This window comes from Rhinolophus ferrumequinum, chromosome 6 (genome assembly GCF_004115265.2).
Source record: "Rhinolophus ferrumequinum isolate MPI-CBG mRhiFer1 chromosome 6, mRhiFer1_v1.p, whole genome shotgun sequence".
Classification (NCBI taxonomy): domain Eukaryota; kingdom Metazoa; phylum Chordata; class Mammalia; order Chiroptera; family Rhinolophidae; genus Rhinolophus; species Rhinolophus ferrumequinum.
Window position 1 is genome coordinate 7109222 of NC_046289.1, and position 17846 is coordinate 7127067.

Sequence of the window (17846 nt, forward strand, 5' to 3'; positions counted from 1 at the left end):
TCCAAATGGTACCTATTTTGCCCATTTTCCTGGCAGTTTCTGGGCCTCTAGCAGCGCTGATACTGTGACACCTCTGGGCGCTCACCTCTCTCTCAACCCCAGCTCCAGAAACCATCACCTTCCTGTTCCTCTAAACTCACTAAGCTCTTCCTTGCTTGGGAAAAGTGCCGCAAAAGTGCTGCTGGTCCCTCTGTGCCTGGCCGATGCCACGCCCTCCAGGTCACAGCCTGCCTGGTATAAAGATGAGTCTGTCCTTTCCGAGCTCTGGGTTCTGCTCCTTGAGGCTTGTAGTGACGGGTGTCATGTGTTTGCCATCGCATTCCCTGTGAACTACAGCTTTCACAAGGACAGGGGCTATGGCCAGTTTTGTTCACAAATACCCAGGGTGTCTCCACAACTGCTGAATGAACCAGTGACTCAAAACCAAGGGCCTGGGCTCTGGAACCAGCCAGCTTCCACCCATTACTGGCCCTACCACTTCACTCCCACGGAGTGTTGTTACCGCATCTCAGTGTGACGTCAGCAAGCGCCCCAAGTGGCGGGCACACTGTGGGCGTGCAGTGGATGTCGGCCATTTTCCTGCTTGCCCATTCTGTTAGCTCCACCTGGCACACAGTAGGATCAGTGACCATTTGCTAAATGAATGAATACTCACAGAAGACAGAAGTGTATCCATTAGAATTACATCAGTACACCACAAAAATGGGGAGGGCGGTCCGGCTAAAGGAAGGCTTTCTGAACTTGTTTTTTCTTTAACCGTCTGATGGGGTATTCACTTCAACATAAAGCCAATCATCACAGTATGCCGCCGTAATTCAATCCTCTCCTCAAGAATTTCGGCGGGGCGGGGTTTCCCCATCACATAGCCTGCTCTCCCCTCTGCTGTCCCTGCTGGGTACTGACACCACCACGTTTCCCCAGGCCGTAAAGCCACACTCTGAAGGCTGGTGCATCGGGACGCACAGAATACTCCTGTGTTCTTCACCATACCGTCGTCAACAGCCGTGACCATTTGTAGGGAAAATGCCTACAATACAAAATTGCTTACTAGCAATGATCTCAACTATGTTAAAAAAAAAAAAAAAAAAAAACCAGAAAAAGGAAGACACAGAAAATACATAAAAGATTTTGAAAACTAACTTGGAGAAGTCGATTATGGATGATTTTTATTTTCTTCTTTACATTTCTTTTGTGTTTTTCAAGTATTACAATGATTATGTACTTCTATTATAATCAGAAAAAAATCAACATTAACAAATTCTAGATAGCATCAATTTGCCTAAAATCAATTCTCCTAATAATGAATTTTCCAAATGGCATATTCACCCACAATACTTACCAGTCGTGGCATTTTACATACAATGTAATGGACAAGGCCTCCCCACAAAAAAAATCGTTTTCAGATTATCTATTTCTATTTTTACCTTTTTCTAAAATATTATCATTTTTATGTAACTCTTCTAAGGGGACTTCTGCCTTAATTTTGTTCTTAACAAGAGTTATCAAACGAATTCCTTCAGATAGGATATGGTGAAGCACCACCTGGGCCACCTCGCAGGTATCGTTGCTATTTCTATTTGCTCTACTCTTGAGCAATTTAAATTTCTTCAGCATTTGTTAGCACTCCTCAGATATTACACACACAGGCGGCAACCTCAGAAGTGCAAAGCTCAGGACTTGAGGCCAACGGCAGTACAATTCAACTGAAAAGACCAAGGTTTGGCAACATTCAACTTATAAATCAGAATTACCTAAGTCTTTTTTTTCCTCTCCCACTATTACCTGGGAACCTTCAGTGGGGTAGATTTAGGCTACCCACACCAACTAGATATAAAATTCCAAGAACTGGTGATAGTATTTGGCTGAAATTATTTACAAACAAAATCCACCAGGTTGATCTGACAAAAATTTGAAACTTGAATGGAATCTCAAACAATCTCCTTCCAACGTTGGATTGCCTAAACCCCACCTTGGAACACAGCTCGAATTGCCAGACCATTGTGGCTCACGCACATAAAAGTGTTAGTCAAAACTTTAAGGCCAATGAGTGCTCCGGGGTGAACGGTGAAGTGCTACAGCCAAGATCTGCCTGCAGCTCCGACTTGAAAACCGCATTCTTTCCACTACCACACAGTGTTGGCTAAATGTTTTAATTCAGCGACCACAATAAAATGGCAGTCAGGATGGCTGGCTTAAGGGGCAACTTTGCTGAAGGCTGTTTCTAGCATATGCCACCGCTGACACAGATAATCCAGTATCCTGTGGAAGTCAGTTTTTATACCAGGGACTAGGCACCTCTACCACAAGGCCACCTCCACCAGAAGTGGCAGCTCGAGCCTTTTACTGAAAAGCCCAGACCTCATCGTCACCGCCTATTCTCCATGGGGCCCCAACCTCCCAAAAGCCTGCTGTCTGGTCATGCCTCAAACACCCAGGTGGGATTCTCCCTCCCGTCTTCTCCCCATGGCAACCATCACAGCAGATTTCAAGTAAAACATCACTCAAGCCCCTTACATGTTTCCTTCTAATCCTTCATGGAAGCTCCATTGCTTTGAATGGTATAGTCTTGAGTGGTGATCAAACCAACAATTACATGAGAATTTCCAAATAATTCTTAATTAATGAAGTTTTCCTGTTTCTGTGGTTTAGCAACTAACTAGCCATTACTAATAAAAATGTAATTAAAGAAGTCAACTTCCACTGGAATGTAAATTCCATGAAGCCAACAACTAGAAAAGTGCTAGAGAGAGAATTTGAAAACATCCGTTGAACAATCAAGGGGGAAGGGGGGCATTAAGATATTTTTCCCTAGGTTTCTGGCCTGACCCGACTATACATTTCCTTTATCCTGACTGCATGACCCTTTAAAAAAATTTCATTCTTAGTCACGTCAAAAATCTAAATCATTTCGGGCCGGCCCGGTGCCTCAGGCGGTTAGAGCTCCATGCTCCTAACTCCGAAGGCTGCCGGTTCGATTCCCACATGGGCCAGTGGGCTCTCAACCACAAGGTTGCCAGTTCAATTCCTCTACTCCCTCAAGGGATGGTGGGCTCCACCCCCTGCAACTAAGATTGAACACGGCACCTTAAGCTGAGCTGCCTCCCGGATGGCTCAGTTGGTTGGAGTGCGGGCTCTCAACCACAAGGTTGCTGGTTCAACTCCCGCAAGGGATGGTGGGTTGTGCCCCCTGCAACTAGAAACGGCAACTGGACCCGGAGCTGAGCTGCGCCAGACACAACTAAGACTGAAAGGACAACAACTTGAAGCTGAACGGCACCCTCCACAACTAAGATTGAAAGGACAACGTGACTTGAAAAAACAGGCCTGGAAGTACACACTGTTCCCCAATAAAGTCCTGTTCCCCTTCCCCAATTAAAAAAAAAAAAAATCTAAATCATTTCAAACCCGTCTGGAAATGAAGTAAAATGTTCAAGGCTTCCTACAGCCTGTTTGCCAAATCCAAGGCTCTTCATGAAAGTAATGTAAGGCCAAAAGGGAGCTGATGGAAAATTCCAGGAGTCCTTGCAGCTCACCTTTCTTTCACCCATCAAGTACCCAAGCCTGTTTTGTAGGGATTCCAGTTTACAGGCCTATGATTGGAACCGACCCCGGGAAGCCAACCTGGCAAGTCTGGCCAATGAAACTTCTTGGGAGGCCAGGGGACTCAGATCAAACCTAGCCTCAGAGAATAGGTTCACAAACATGCTAGGATTCAAGAACACCATGGAGGCTCATTATACCAGGCTCCTGAAAACATGCCATTTTGCTCCTTCCCAAATCAAAGCTAAATCGAGAGAACAATGCAGAATAGCAGGAAAAAACCACTTTTGATTCACACAGACATGGAGAGAAATGACATGAAATTTGACAAGTTCTTTCAGCTGATTTGTCTACTGTAAATTACTGGCGTACATCCATGCTTTCCTTGAGGCAAATACGAGTCCCCAGCTTAGCAACAGCTCATGCTCACCATGAACCTCAAAGATGCCAAAAAGAACCTGCTAGAACCGTAAGGTACCAGTCAGTGCGTTATTCCGAGAACTCCGTCATTTGGAGAATTTGTCCTGATTGTGATATATTCAAGGGTGGGGGCTTGACGGGATTCCCCTACAGTTGTCCAGTTCCTGGAGATGTACAGTAAGGGTCAGGCTACCAGGACTACCAGCAATGAGTAGCATGGTAACGTCCTCTGGCCTGGTCTGGCCTTGCAGTCTTAATGTATTCTGGACAAAAAACACACCGTGGCGTATGATTTTACTTGGGACAAGAAAACCAACCAACGACAATTCAGAAATCTGTTTGAAGGTCTCATGTTAAAGGAAGTAGAGATTGGTCAGAACTTGCTTCTAAAAGGAACAGTAAGACCCCTGGGGATCAAGGAAACCACCTTGAGCCCAATCTAAAATTTATGTGTGTGTGTGTGTGTGTGTGTGTGTGTGTGTGTGTGTGTGTGTGTAGAGACAAAGTAATCAAGCATTTTGGCAGATGGCAAAAACCACAGTTGCAAAATTAACTTTTTCAAGAATTTTCATTGTCCAGAAACTAGAGTCCACATTTCGTCATTTAACAAGGCAAAGGCACAAAGGCCACATGATATACTTTTCCTTGTAAGAGAAACATGATCAATAAAATATTCTCATATTTGAGAAACAAAAGCAGAAAACATGTGACCTAGGGCAGCTTAAAACTCATAGGCACAATCTGTCTTTAGTACTCGTGTCCAAACTTCTCGTGGGCTATCAAGACCTCACAAAACAGTAACAGCTGAGTGTACACCAGTAGCTGAAGCTTACCAGCAGCGAGACATGGAAAATACACACCACCATTCTGACTAAGACAGTTACCCATAACCAAGAGCTATTGCAGTCACTGGTTCTCCTTGAGGCTGTCAGACTGGACTCCCTGAAGGCTTTTGAGGAGGCTGCTGGCTAGAAGAAACTCAGGCTTTCTACAAAAATTGTTGTAATACTTTCAAAATAAAACAATTTTACTAAACCAACTTAGGATGAATTGAGTGCTTTCAAGAATTTTCACAAATGATTGTTTCACAGCTGGGAAGTGTGGGTCCTATGTGCAAGTATACTTGTCCTGAGCACTCCATGAACTTCAGGATAAGAATGGGCACGTGAAACAAGTCTAAATTAGAGGCGCAGCAGTCTAGTGGGGCAGTGCGGCTTCTCCTAATAGTCTTGGCACCGTGTCCAGGCACGGCCGGCTCTCTGCTGGGGGCGACTTTCTTGGCTGCGAAGGCGGATCACGCCCTCTGTCACTCATGGGGAGCAGCTCTGCCCAACTGTCTCTTTTCGACAACTTTATCATCAATCTCTTTATTAACAGCTCCACTGCAGTCAGAAAACGCAAACAAGGACCAATTCTCATGCCAGATTTCTGGAAATCACATAGCACCAGGCACCACACAGTGTGAAAGTTTGTAAGGAGGGTGTTATGCCAAGAGAGAGACAGCATCCACAGGGAACAAGCACAAAGTTAATATAATTATTATATTAAAATACACATACCTACTTTCTTATGCCTAAAATCTGAAAATACCCCCAAATACCCACATATGTGTGTTATGTATGGGGCATAGCAGTGACATAAGATCATTTTATTCCCCAGAAATAACTTTGTTATTTTCATTTCCACAAGTCTTCTTTGAGCAAAAACTGTATTATACTGAAAATAAATTTAATGATGTTAGGGCTATAAGACATTAGAAAACATACAAGACTGAGATAAATGTCTGCAATGAGCTGTAAGAAACCCATAAAATCCAAATTTTGAATTACTCAAAATACGTATTTTTGGATTTAAACTTGCTGGATCCAAAAATAGCACCTCACAATTTATTTAAAGGAAATGTTTCTAAAAGGTTTGCAAAGTATTTTTAAGAGACATATATATATATATTTTTAAGAGACATATATATATATATTTAAGATTAAAATATATATATATATACATATATATATATATATATATATTTTAAAGTACTCACATGGTTAATATGAAATTAAAAACATCCAAGTTAAGTGAAAACTGAGAATACTTCCAAGTGTGGAGACCCATCCTACTTAGACCAGGTAGGTGATGCTTTATCATTTTAGCTGTTAATGACATTCTACTCAGTCCAAGGCTTAAACCGACCCTGGGGCAGGATTCACCCACAGGGCTCCCTTTAATCTGTTGTGTATGTCAATCTATTGATGCAATTGTTTGAAATATATTCAAAACTATAGGTAAAACCATTTTTCACACAATGTTTTTCAGAGTGATACTGTGTAGCTGAATTTACTCTGCTGCCGATAACGCCTTTTGCTGGGGTATGGCTTAGGTAAAGTGTCTTAGGGCTGCGGTATCTGTGCTCGGGCGAAAAGGGACTCTGCTGCTAAGACCAAAGTGACAGTGGCAAGTTCAAGCTCAGGGTGATTCAGTTCTGGGGCTTCTAGACCCTCATTATTTATTCCACAAGGTAAAACAAAAACCCACACACCCTTAGGCTTCCCTGTTCAGTTCTGGACCAGTGTGGAGCGTAGTGTGGAGGGTTTAGCATAAACCTATTGTCACCCCTAAAAAAGAAACAACACACTCTCTCGGGTCCTCCCTTCCAAGATGACCAAGAAAAGAAGGAACAATGGTCGTGCCAAAAAGGGCCGCGGCCATGTGCTGCCTACCGGGGCACCAACTGCGCCCGATCGCGCCCCAGGGCAGGGCCATGAAGTCCGTCTCGAAACACAGTAGCGGCAGGGGGTTATCTCCCAGCGAGCGTCTCCGCCGCCCATGTGCTTCCCAGGCTGTGTGCACAACTACATGACTGTGAATTGTGCCATTCACGCAAGGTCGTCAGGAATCGTGCCCATGACACCCCACCCCCATTTAGACCTGCGGGTGCCGCCCCAGGACCTTCCACCAAAGCCCATGTAAGGAGCCAAGTCCTAAAGAACTGAAGAAATAGTCTGTAGAATAAAAATAAAATGGAAATTATACTTTAAAAAGCGAAAAATAACACGTATACACAAAAACTCTAAGCTGGGTGGCAAGGAAGAACCACTGTTAAGGGTATTACCCTGTGCTTTAGAAATATCATAGTAAAAAATACAAAGCTTTGATTAAAGCACACAGACTGTTCTGCTCGTCATTTCAAAAGATACATCTTCCATCCTACTAGTGGAACTGAAAGATACACAAAACAGAAGGAAAGTGGCTGCATTATTTTATTTACATTCATTATGAATATTTTCAAAGTTACATTTTAAATAGCAGACGGTTAAATTCCATAAAATCTAAACAATACTGTGCTCTTTGTAAAAGATATGATTTTTGGCTATCTGAAAACATGGAGCATCGCAAAAGGTAACTGGAGAAAAACACAGTAATTACAACCGCAACCTTTCACACCCATGTGAGCTTTCAGAAACGTGGACATGAGTACTGCCTGAATTCTGTCCTTTCAAGGAAAGGCCTGTGAATTGGGAGTGGATGAGAAAAGGAAAAAGTACTTAAAATTCCACGTCTTTCAACAACATACGTATATGGTTTGATCAACTGCAATGATGTTCCCAGAACATTGAGACAAAAGCATGTCTCTGAGGAAAAAAAGTTGAAATGACTTTGCAAGTATATGAAATCACTTCTAGAATGAAGTACATACAATCATTTCTGAAATACGTGGCTCAAAAATATTGATGCCATCTTTCTTGGTGCCAATAAAGATACATAAAATGTCATAAGAATTTTTAAACTGGTTAAGTATAGAGAAAGGATGAATACATTAATTCCACAAATATGAGAAACAAGTATTACACAGAATTAAACAGACCACTTGTCTCTATATGACAGAAGGTCATGTTTATTACACAACACACTTAACATTTCAGGTCTCAGTTAAGACACCATCACCCATTTTGTGATGTTGGTATGAAGAAAAGCTAACAGAAGAGGAATAGAGAATTAAAAAAAAAAGAAAACAAAAAAAACCCCAATTCCGGCTAACAGGCAACTAATTGTCTTGTATTATTCGTTTGTTAGAATTAAAACAGGCAAAAGTATATCCAGAGGACTGCTGAATGCCTTTTCGTTTAAAGGCATTTAAGTGAACTAGCAGTTAATATTCCCAGGGCGCGGTCTACAAGTTTGGGTATGCTAATGATTTATTTTTCTGGTATCAATTAGTACTTGGAGCTGCCGATCATTTATTGCCACCTTGAGTGCAGCCAGAATTAATACTACACAGAGCTCTGAAAAATTTTTCTGTGTGGAGGAAAAAGAGGTGTTAATTGGAAAAATACAAACTTTATTCCAGTATATACCCAGAACCCAAAACACACAACTTTCAATAACCATTTTACTAATTCATCGAGATGACTGAAATGCCAAAAGGCCACGTGGGTGATAAAAACTTAGAACGTGTGACATTCAGTCCCATGCTTAGGTGTCTATCAAGGTAGAGGAAGTACAGGAAGTTCAACTCTGTAGGTGTTAACAATGGAGTCGAGGGTGATTTTTACACTTTTTCTCTTTTACTGAATAGTCACAGAAGTTAGTAAAACATTATCCCACATTGTAGTCATGTATTTTTGATACATAGTGAAGGCATTAGAATTTAGAATTTCAGGAATGAAGCATGCACACCTACATGTCCCTCAGAGCAATGGCTTTTACATAATGCGTTCATCCCTCCACTCAAAAACACTTAGGATAACCATACCCAAGAATCGGCCATCACAAACATACAGAACAGTACACTCCTAACCCAGGAGTTAAATATGCAATGTTGAGCATTTTGGGGTTTCAGAAAAGCAGCATCTCAAATACATGGTGATGGAAAGAGAACTGACTCTGGGTGGTGCACACACAATGTGATATATAGATGATGTATTACAGAATCGTACACGCGAAATCTATGTAACTTTACTAACAATTGCCACCCCAATAAACTTCAATGAGGAGGGAGGGAGGGAGGGAGGGAGAAGAGAGAGAGAGAGAGAGAGAGAGAGAGAGAGAGAGAGAGAGAGAGAGAGAGAGAGAGAGAGAGAGAGAGAGAGAGAGAGAAAGAAAGAAAGAAAAGCAGCATCTGATCCGGGTTTAGCAAAATGAGAAACATAGGATCCTGGCTGGTTGTGGTGTATAATCCTAAATTCACTGAAAAAACAACAGTGCCACCTGCTGATGTTAAAGTACCAACTGCTCTGAAAACCAATCGCTTTGAAAAGGAAGCACATCAGCGGTGTATTTTCCACATGCATGGAATAAACACACAGAAAAGATGTATATAGTGTCTACATACACAGAATACATATTGTACATGATGGGACAGCTGAAAGTGAATTAATAGTAACATATGCATGTTTTCCTCCCTAATGAGCAAGTGTATGAAAAACCAATACCTAATTATGTGAGCTATCAATTAATATTAGGCTGCTGCTAATGGCATAAATTAACCAGAAACAAATCTTTTCTAAAAGTAACCGCAGTGTATTATTTTGGCAATCTTCATTTAGAGCCATACTATATAAACTTATAAGGAGAACCTATTAGATCACTGAAAAAACGAAAGAATACAAAGTCAGTCAAAAGAAATCAGCCAACTGTGGGATTGTGCTGTTTTTTTTTATTGTGTTTTCAATGGAGAAATACATCATCTGTTTACAAAATAGCTCTTGAAAAATACAAGGAGTACAGATACTATAAAACAAAGCAAACTCCAGTCATGAGACACTACGTACATCATGCGAAAGCAACAGTCTGACCTCCAGGTTATGAAAACTAGAATTAAAAAGTCACTACACAGAAAAGGTCCAAGTTTCCAGCTTGGCAAAACTTGGGTGCAGTTACATGAAACGTTTAATAAACTGAATTTTTTCCCCCAATGTGTAAACAAAATGACAAGACTAAATCTGTGCCTGACAATTTCAATCTAACTCTGCAGCTACACAAAACACACAGACACCTTGTACACTTTACCTGTTCGTCTGACCATCTTTTTTCCTTAGGCGGAGGGAAAAGGGAAGGTGACTGCAGAGCAGAGGTGGGAAGTAGAAATACTGTATACTACACGTGATCGAGTGTGGTGAGAAAAAAGCTTCAATTAATGCCTAGCCTAAGGGGGAAAGACTATACTCCAACTTTGGAAAATTAATTTAGAAGGATGGGGAAGGGCTGAAGGAATTGCAGTTTAACATGAAAAATGCACATGTGATAGAAGGAGCACAATGGAGGACTCATAAAACATGCTCATCAGAAAACTGTCAGGTCTGCTTTGTCCAGATTAAGAAAGAGTAAGTTTATCGACATCCGGCATCCCTCACGCTTCGTAAAGATGGATGTTCTGCTGCTTAATTACGAGGACTTATTTTCCTTAAAGAAAAGAGTTCCTAATCTATTGACGGGATAAAACAAAATGAAAAAGGAGAGAGCTGACTAGATGCCAAGTGCTTGCTAGAAATGATTTTTAAAATGTTCCTACATGTAAAATTTACTGACAAATTTTGGTCAACTGTTTAAAAGTAAAAATTAGTTTAAAATTCTTGGAGAAAATGCCTGTTTGCCCACATGTTTAAAATTGAAAATCAACTTTACTATAGACAGGAGTTCTGTGGAGTGTACAAAATTCCTCTCATTTAGAGATCAAATGGCCATCGAGATAGGAATCATGTTCACAGGCATTACTTTCAGTCGCCCTGAAATTACAGCCATGGGACCAAACTGTAGTGTTCTGTGCCATGTGGTCACAGGCTCACTGGTTTCACATCATGGCTTAAGGAAATACTGGCATTTTATTTTGTATGAAATAAATCCTACCTTATGCATACAAGCAAAAAGGGAAAAACAAAAAGGGGGAAGGAGCAAAAGCTTTGTTTGTTTCAAAGACAACAGACTGAAGGCAAAAGAATATGGAACTTTAATAAGCTCAAAGAAAAATACTTGCCGGCTGATCGCTGATTTGTATGCACTCTAAACAATTCTATAAATAAAACCAAAATATCATTTCTTAATCATGACCCCATCAAAACCAAGTTATTTCCTAATTATTCTTTCAATGTCAAATATATAGCCTAGAATTGACATTTCATTTTTAAGGGTTACAGCTACCTCACAGAAACGGAACCAGATGTATTCTTATCCTTTCTCTGAAGTACAACAGTATATCACTGCACAATGGTATCCAATTTGACGACCAATGGTAAAGGAAATTCTTCAGGAAAAATGAAAATCCATCAAGCTGAAAATCTAAAATTAGTTCTACTTTCTAATAAAAAAAATACATAAAAGTGCATCATCAGAATAAGGAATTCTTATGCCAGTTTGTTATCGCAAATTTCCCAAATAATGCATCCAACATAAACCCAGTCCAGATGTCAATTATGGATACAAATATAGCTTGAGGTGTTTTTTTTTTTGTTTTTGTTTTTTTTGTTTTTTTTAAAGGCAGTAATTTTTTGAAATAGTTAATGCAACTGTTGCTAACACAATAATAATAGTACTCCTGGCTTCACATACTAACCTGGACTTCCGATCAAGTGCTGATTAGCCCAGTAAGGGAGGTCACAAAAAAAACCTAAATCCATTTTCAGTCATGTCTAGTCTTGTACCCTCCATTCTCCTTTTTTAGCATTTGAAGACAACAGGTTGAGTTGGCAGATATTGTTTATGGACCCCTGAGGTTGTTTTTACCGATTCAATCTCAGTTTTATTGAATTCTTGATAACAGGAATAGGATTTGCAGGGAGAGCAGGGATATCAGAAAGGTCTGTACTGGATGTTTTCTGAGAACAAAAGCAAAGAACATAACGTTGTTCAAAGCACTGAAACTTAACAATGAGATTTACTTTCCACTGCTTTACTTCCTAAGACATGGATGGGACCTTATCACAAGAAGTATTAAGAATTTAAAGAAAAATATTCTAAAACGTTATCAAAATGGAGTGCAAATAAATATGACTTACTATGAAATTATTTCTTCTCCACTTGTAGGAATTTTCAAATAATATGGAATATTTTAGCAATATATAGAAAACTGTTGAGTAATTTTGAATACAGCTTTTATAGACACACTCCTCTAAGAATCACCTATCACATAATTATTAAGCTCACGTTAAACTATTTTTACTTAGAACACTAAGAGCTAATGGCTGGAATATTAATTGGTGCTGGAGCACCCCCGTGTGGGACAATACTTAAAGTTCACCTTTTACACAAAGCAGCAGTTATCAGTAAATTTATTATTTTCTGACCCTGTATATTACAAAATGAAATCTATACAACTGAGCAATAATTTAATTATTCTAAATTTTAGAGATGTTTGAAGTTAAAAATTAATTAAATTGCAAGCCTTCTTTAACATTCAAAAACATAGAGGTAAATTTTTAAATGTTTTATTATGGAAAATTCCACAAATATACAAAAGTAGAGGGCATTATATAATGAATTCCCATGCATTCATTAGCTAGCTTCATCAACTGTCAAATGAAAGCCACGCCACTATCCTCCCACCTTCACTCTCAGATTATCCTGAAGCAAATCCCAGAGAGCCTAGCATTTCATCTGTAAATATTCCAAGTTTATCTCCTCTCAAAACAAAAAGGATTCTTTGTTAAACACAGCCACAATATATTAATCACCTCCCCAGAAAAAAAAATTCCCCTTTTATTATCAAATATAGGGATCTATTTTTAAAATCAACATCATCACTCTTTTGTAACTGGGTGATTTTAATTTCAATGGCTCGAGGAATCTTTTCATTAAAAAGAAAATCCTACTTCCTATATAAAAATAGCTAAATAACAAATGCCACGGGTACTAATCGCTATAGGGATGAACTCGGTGAGACAGAACTATGAAAATAGTTCCCTGGAAAGTAACGTGGCAAACCAAGACACACAATCACAATAACAGCACAGTTCTTAAGTTTGATAAACAGGTTTGTCCATGTATCAATATCAAGCACACTTCCTAATGTTCTTTTAGTTACTCCCCTCCAAAAATTTTTATTAGCTAAAAGACATTCCAGAATAGTAACCATAATATTTTTATCTTTAGGGACTATGACATAGGTTAACAACCAACAAAAACAACACATTTTAGAAGTATCATATTAAAACAACTCTGAACCGCAAAGCAGCAAAATATCACTGTATTAGTTCAGCAACATCGCTATGTGGCAGTTGTTACCCAATTCTTTTGTAGAGGTTAACCAGTTTAACATCTAGTTAAAGAAAATATTTACTTTGTGTGAAGAGTTTGACCTAGGCTTTGCAATTATGTTCATTTTGAAAGAATTCAAAAAGAAAATTGTTTCACAAACAAAATGGAGGCTCCCAAATCAATGAGAAAAGATTCCAGGTGCCTACTATATGCAAGGGACTATCACAAGTAGAATTTTTAGGACAAATGAAAAAATAATTTTAAAGAACTATAGATTACATTAAATTAATAACTGAAAAATCAGAGGTAAAAAGTGAGGCAGGAACACATTTAAAAAAAAAAAAAAAAGATCCTATGAACCTTGGGGGAAAAAGACCCCATGAAGAATGGTTTTCAGTTGTCATAATTTAAATTTCACTCTTTGAGCTATAAATAAAACCTCTATACAAACACTGAATATTGTGACCAGTGATGATTTAAATGATTTGCAATACCAAATATGTAAGGGGATGAGTATCTTCACAGAGCAAAACAAACAAAAAAAAGGTTCCAACAAATCCAGTGTTCTACCTTTAAATTACAATAAACACATCTATAGCCTAGCAAATAATTACTTTCACAAAGATAATTTTAATAGTCTTCTGTATATGCTCATTTTAATTCATTATACCACACTAATCTTAACCACATTAATAAAACTCTCCTTGCTTTTTGCACTTAGTACCTGAGAGGCCAACAGAGAAGCTGCTGTCTGAACAGTTTCTGATTGAGTTGTACTTGTCTCTGTATCAACTTGTTCCTGTGAGACAAAGAGGATGGGGGAGGAAAGAGACTTAAAAAAGAATAAAAGAACATAACTGGGTTTGGTGGCTAATAAAGAAGACAAATTGGAAGACAGGAAGGATCAAGAGAAAGATGCAACCACATTACAAAATCATCTATGAATCCGCGTTGCAGGTCATCACACCATCCATATGCACATGAATTCCTATTTGCCTCCTTAAGTCTCACAAGGCATGGTCAACGCATCTCATGACTTTCCAACTCGCTCCAATTTGGACATTTTAAGCAAACAATAATTAAAGACACGCACAGGCACATTATGAAACGTTGCCCAGACAATAATTAACAGAATATAAACCCAAGCTCTTGGCTATGTGAAAAAAACAAAGCTCATTCAATATTATTAAATAAAATTACCCAGAAGCAAAAAACTCACTCCCACGCCTTTAATTAAAAGTAGAAAATATCTCTAAAACATTCCTCCTTCCTTTTGGTTTTATTCCCCTCCTCAATAATCAATGCACTGATTCCACTCTAAGTAGAATCAGAAAACATAGGGCGAACCATGTCATTCCATTGCTCTGAACATTTTTTTAAAGTAGTGCACAAAAGAAAATAACACACACATATATACACACAAATGAAAATAAAACAAAAATTTGAATTTCTATAAAACAATAAAACAATGAGATAGCAATTTTCTCCTTTGAAATTGAAAAGGGTAAAATAGGGTGTAAGGAGTAGAAATACAGTGTTTCTGAAGCAATACGTATCAAGCTTTAAAAGAAAGCATACTATTTGCTTCAGTAATTCCTCTTCAATGAATTTATCCTAATGAAATAAACACAAATGGATGGCAGGTGTTTAGCAACAGCCAATACTACAGTATGGAAAGAGCTACTTTATTTTTGTAACAGAAACAATTGCTAACAATAGGGAACAGGTTGCATAAAAAAAATGGTAACTACTTTTAAGATAGCATTCTATGCAGCCATTAATAATATTTGGTCGCTTTTTCTTGGTTTAGAGTGAATAAAGATTTGAAAGTAAAAGACACTGGCATGTATGCACAGACAAAATCTATAAACACATCAAAACAATACTTGCTAAAATATCAATCATGGGAATCTAAATAATTTGGGGAAGATTTCCAATTTTTCTACAGCAAGGGGAAAAAGTTAAAAGGCTTCATTCAGTACATGTCAATTTCTGAAAAAAATGACATTTACTCAAACTTTAATACGGTTTGGCTAAACCAATTTCTTCCATTCCATCTACCTTATTTCAAGTCCCATGCACCCCAGGTCTAGCCAGAACCTTCTGCCAAAAACCAGTTCTCTAAACATACCATATTTTCACTCCAACAGTGAAATGACCTTCTCATCTTGGACGGCCAAGAATCCCATCCTTCAGGGACAACTCAAATACTACCGCTTCCTTCTATGAAGCCTTTGCTATTTCTGCAGTCAAAAAGTAACGTCTAACTCTTCTCGCCTCTCACCACCCCCACCATCCTCAATTACTTTGATTTTCTTTGATAATGTAATTAATTGTTTCTACTGCTAATCTTCTCTGCTTTATCTAAATTCCTTTAAAGGTAACTTATCCTTCTATTCATTAAATGTTCACCAGATTACCCTGCATCTCTAGTAGGACCACAAACATTTGAGGAATTCAATTTCAGTATTATAAATTAACATTAAAAGGGACAAACACTTCTCTAAAAACAATACTGAAAACAACCTAAAACCTATAGAACAAAATACAGTACAATATTCCAGAGACATTTCTATCACATCTTCTGTACTCTTAATTGTGTATGTATTCCAAGGCTAAATTATATACCTTTGTTTCTGTTTTATCATGTCCACTCAAAGCAAGACAGTTAGCATCTTCACTTGTTTCATCCTGTTTTTTAAAAAAAAAAGCTTTATTCTCTTAAATGAAAATTTTAGATTATTTGCCAATCAATGCTTTAATTTATACAAATTTTTTAAATTACAAAGTAATTTAACCTGTAGGATCAAGTATGGCCTTAAAATAGATGACTGCTTCACTTAAAATTTTTTTTCACATTAACAAATTTAACTTGGCTTTAGGATATCTCAAAATTAAAAAGAACATGAGGAAAACTTATTGATCATCACCACCTAAAGTACCTTCCCAAAACCACTGAGTTCATAAAATATTTTTTGTTAAGAAAGAGGAAAAAAAGATTTCCTTGAACAATTTAGGAACTTGGAATACTATCACCTGTATTCTGAGAAATTCACACACATTAGCACATAAAAGGTTCTGGGAAGCTCTATAAATAATACCCCTTTAACTTTCCCAAACTTAATTCAACACATAATCCCCCTGTTTAATAGGAGCTATTAAAATCCTGAATAGAAGGTTTGAGAAATGCTCTTCTGGGTCTTCATTTTTAAGTTTATTATAATTCTATTCAAAACAAACAATTCATTTTTGATAAAGAGAAAAGGGGAAGGCAAAAATGGCATAACTTTCCCATTCCTGCAGTGACTTGTAATAAACATCACTTTCTTAAGAAAAGTAATTTTGACACTAATTTCTCTGATTTACTAGGCAGAACTAAAATTTAATTATAAATGTGGCTTTAAAACAATTATAGAACCACAGGCTAATTGCAATACCAACAAATTCCGGTAAGCACCTCATTTGTATCCTACAAACATACAAACTTAACAAATAGTAATTTAAGTCACCATTGGGCAAATTTCAACACTAACTGAATATGTGACACTATGAAACTATTGTCAATACTGGTAAACATACACATGTATGTGTGTGTACACACACAGAGAAATATATATGTTGATAGTATACTATAGTTGTGTTTTATTGGTTCTTATTTTTAGATACACACTGAAATATCTGTTGAAATGATATGCCTGGGATTTGCTTCGTAACAATGGGGGAGGGAGTAGATGTGTAGATGAAACAAGGCTGACCATGAGTTAACTACTGAAGCTAAGTGATGTAAACATGACTGTTCATTATAATTTTGTACATGTTTGAAATTTTCCGTAAGTTTAGAATATTTATAGAGGGTGCCAAAAAAATATATACACATTTCAAGAAAGGAAAACTGTACTAAAATTGTGATACTCAATATATACTGATAACAAAAGATGAATCTATGTCACGTTTGACTTCTGCAATTACAAGAGGTGCTCAAAGTGGTTCCCATCAGTGTCCAGACACTTCTGATTACGGCGAACTATTGCTTGAGCAACACTGACCAAATGTCCACTTGTATACATTTTTTTGGCACCCCCAGTATATATATCATTTAGCCACATAATCCAGGTGACAGAGCAAACATTTTTATTTTTATTTTACATTTCTACCATTTATATGTATTTGAAAAGCTTTAGCATATGATGCAAATTAAGCAGAATTAAACTCCCTAACAATATCTAAAACCTGCCTATCTATATACATGATAGTGGACTATTAATCGAGAATGACCAGTGTTCTTTCTGGATTGCTAAAATTTCTAATACCAAATGCTCATTAAGGGAGAATGCAAGAACCAGTTTAGGAGAGCTTCAAAATTAGGATATTTATAACAATCTTCTTCAAGATTTAGGCCTAGGTTCTAATCCTGGCTCTGATCTTAATTAGCTTTATAAATGAGAAAGCCACTGAACCTCAAGTTTCTCTTCTAAGAAATGAGATTAGTTTAGTAGATAACTAAGATCCTAAGATCCCTTCTGTATCTTAAAATTCTGTTTTTATTAGTCAACTCCATGGAGCTGCCATAAGTAAAACCCAGACTACAAGAAACTATACAGAACAAAAAAATTCAAGAAAACACGGGGAGAAACCTGTATTTTAAACGATACTTAAGAGACATCATCAATTGCTAACCAGGGACCTTATTAAGTTACAGACTT

The 17846-nt window shown here is 37.9% G+C and overlaps 1 protein-coding gene across 4 annotated transcripts in view; it reads right to left on the bottom strand.

Moving 5' to 3' along the window:
* Nucleotides 1–9595: 9595 nt before the first annotated feature.
* Nucleotides 9596–17846, bottom strand: part of PAPOLA (poly(A) polymerase alpha) — a 60695-nt gene continuing 52444 nt past the window's right edge. For 2 of the 4 annotated variants that reach the window (XM_033106994.1, XM_033106993.1), the window contains exons 20-22: nucleotides 15772–15834; nucleotides 13868–13942; nucleotides 9596–11765 (exon numbers count right to left, since the gene is read on the bottom strand). In XM_033106994.1, coding sequence (XP_032962885.1) covers nucleotides 11670–11765; nucleotides 13868–13942; nucleotides 15772–15834 — 234 coding nt within the window. In that variant the 3' untranslated portion in view covers nucleotides 9596–11669. The remainder of the gene's footprint in view (nucleotides 11766–13867; nucleotides 13943–15771; nucleotides 15835–17846) is intronic. The other 2 variants (XM_033106996.1, XM_033106995.1) reach the window with 2 other exon arrangements.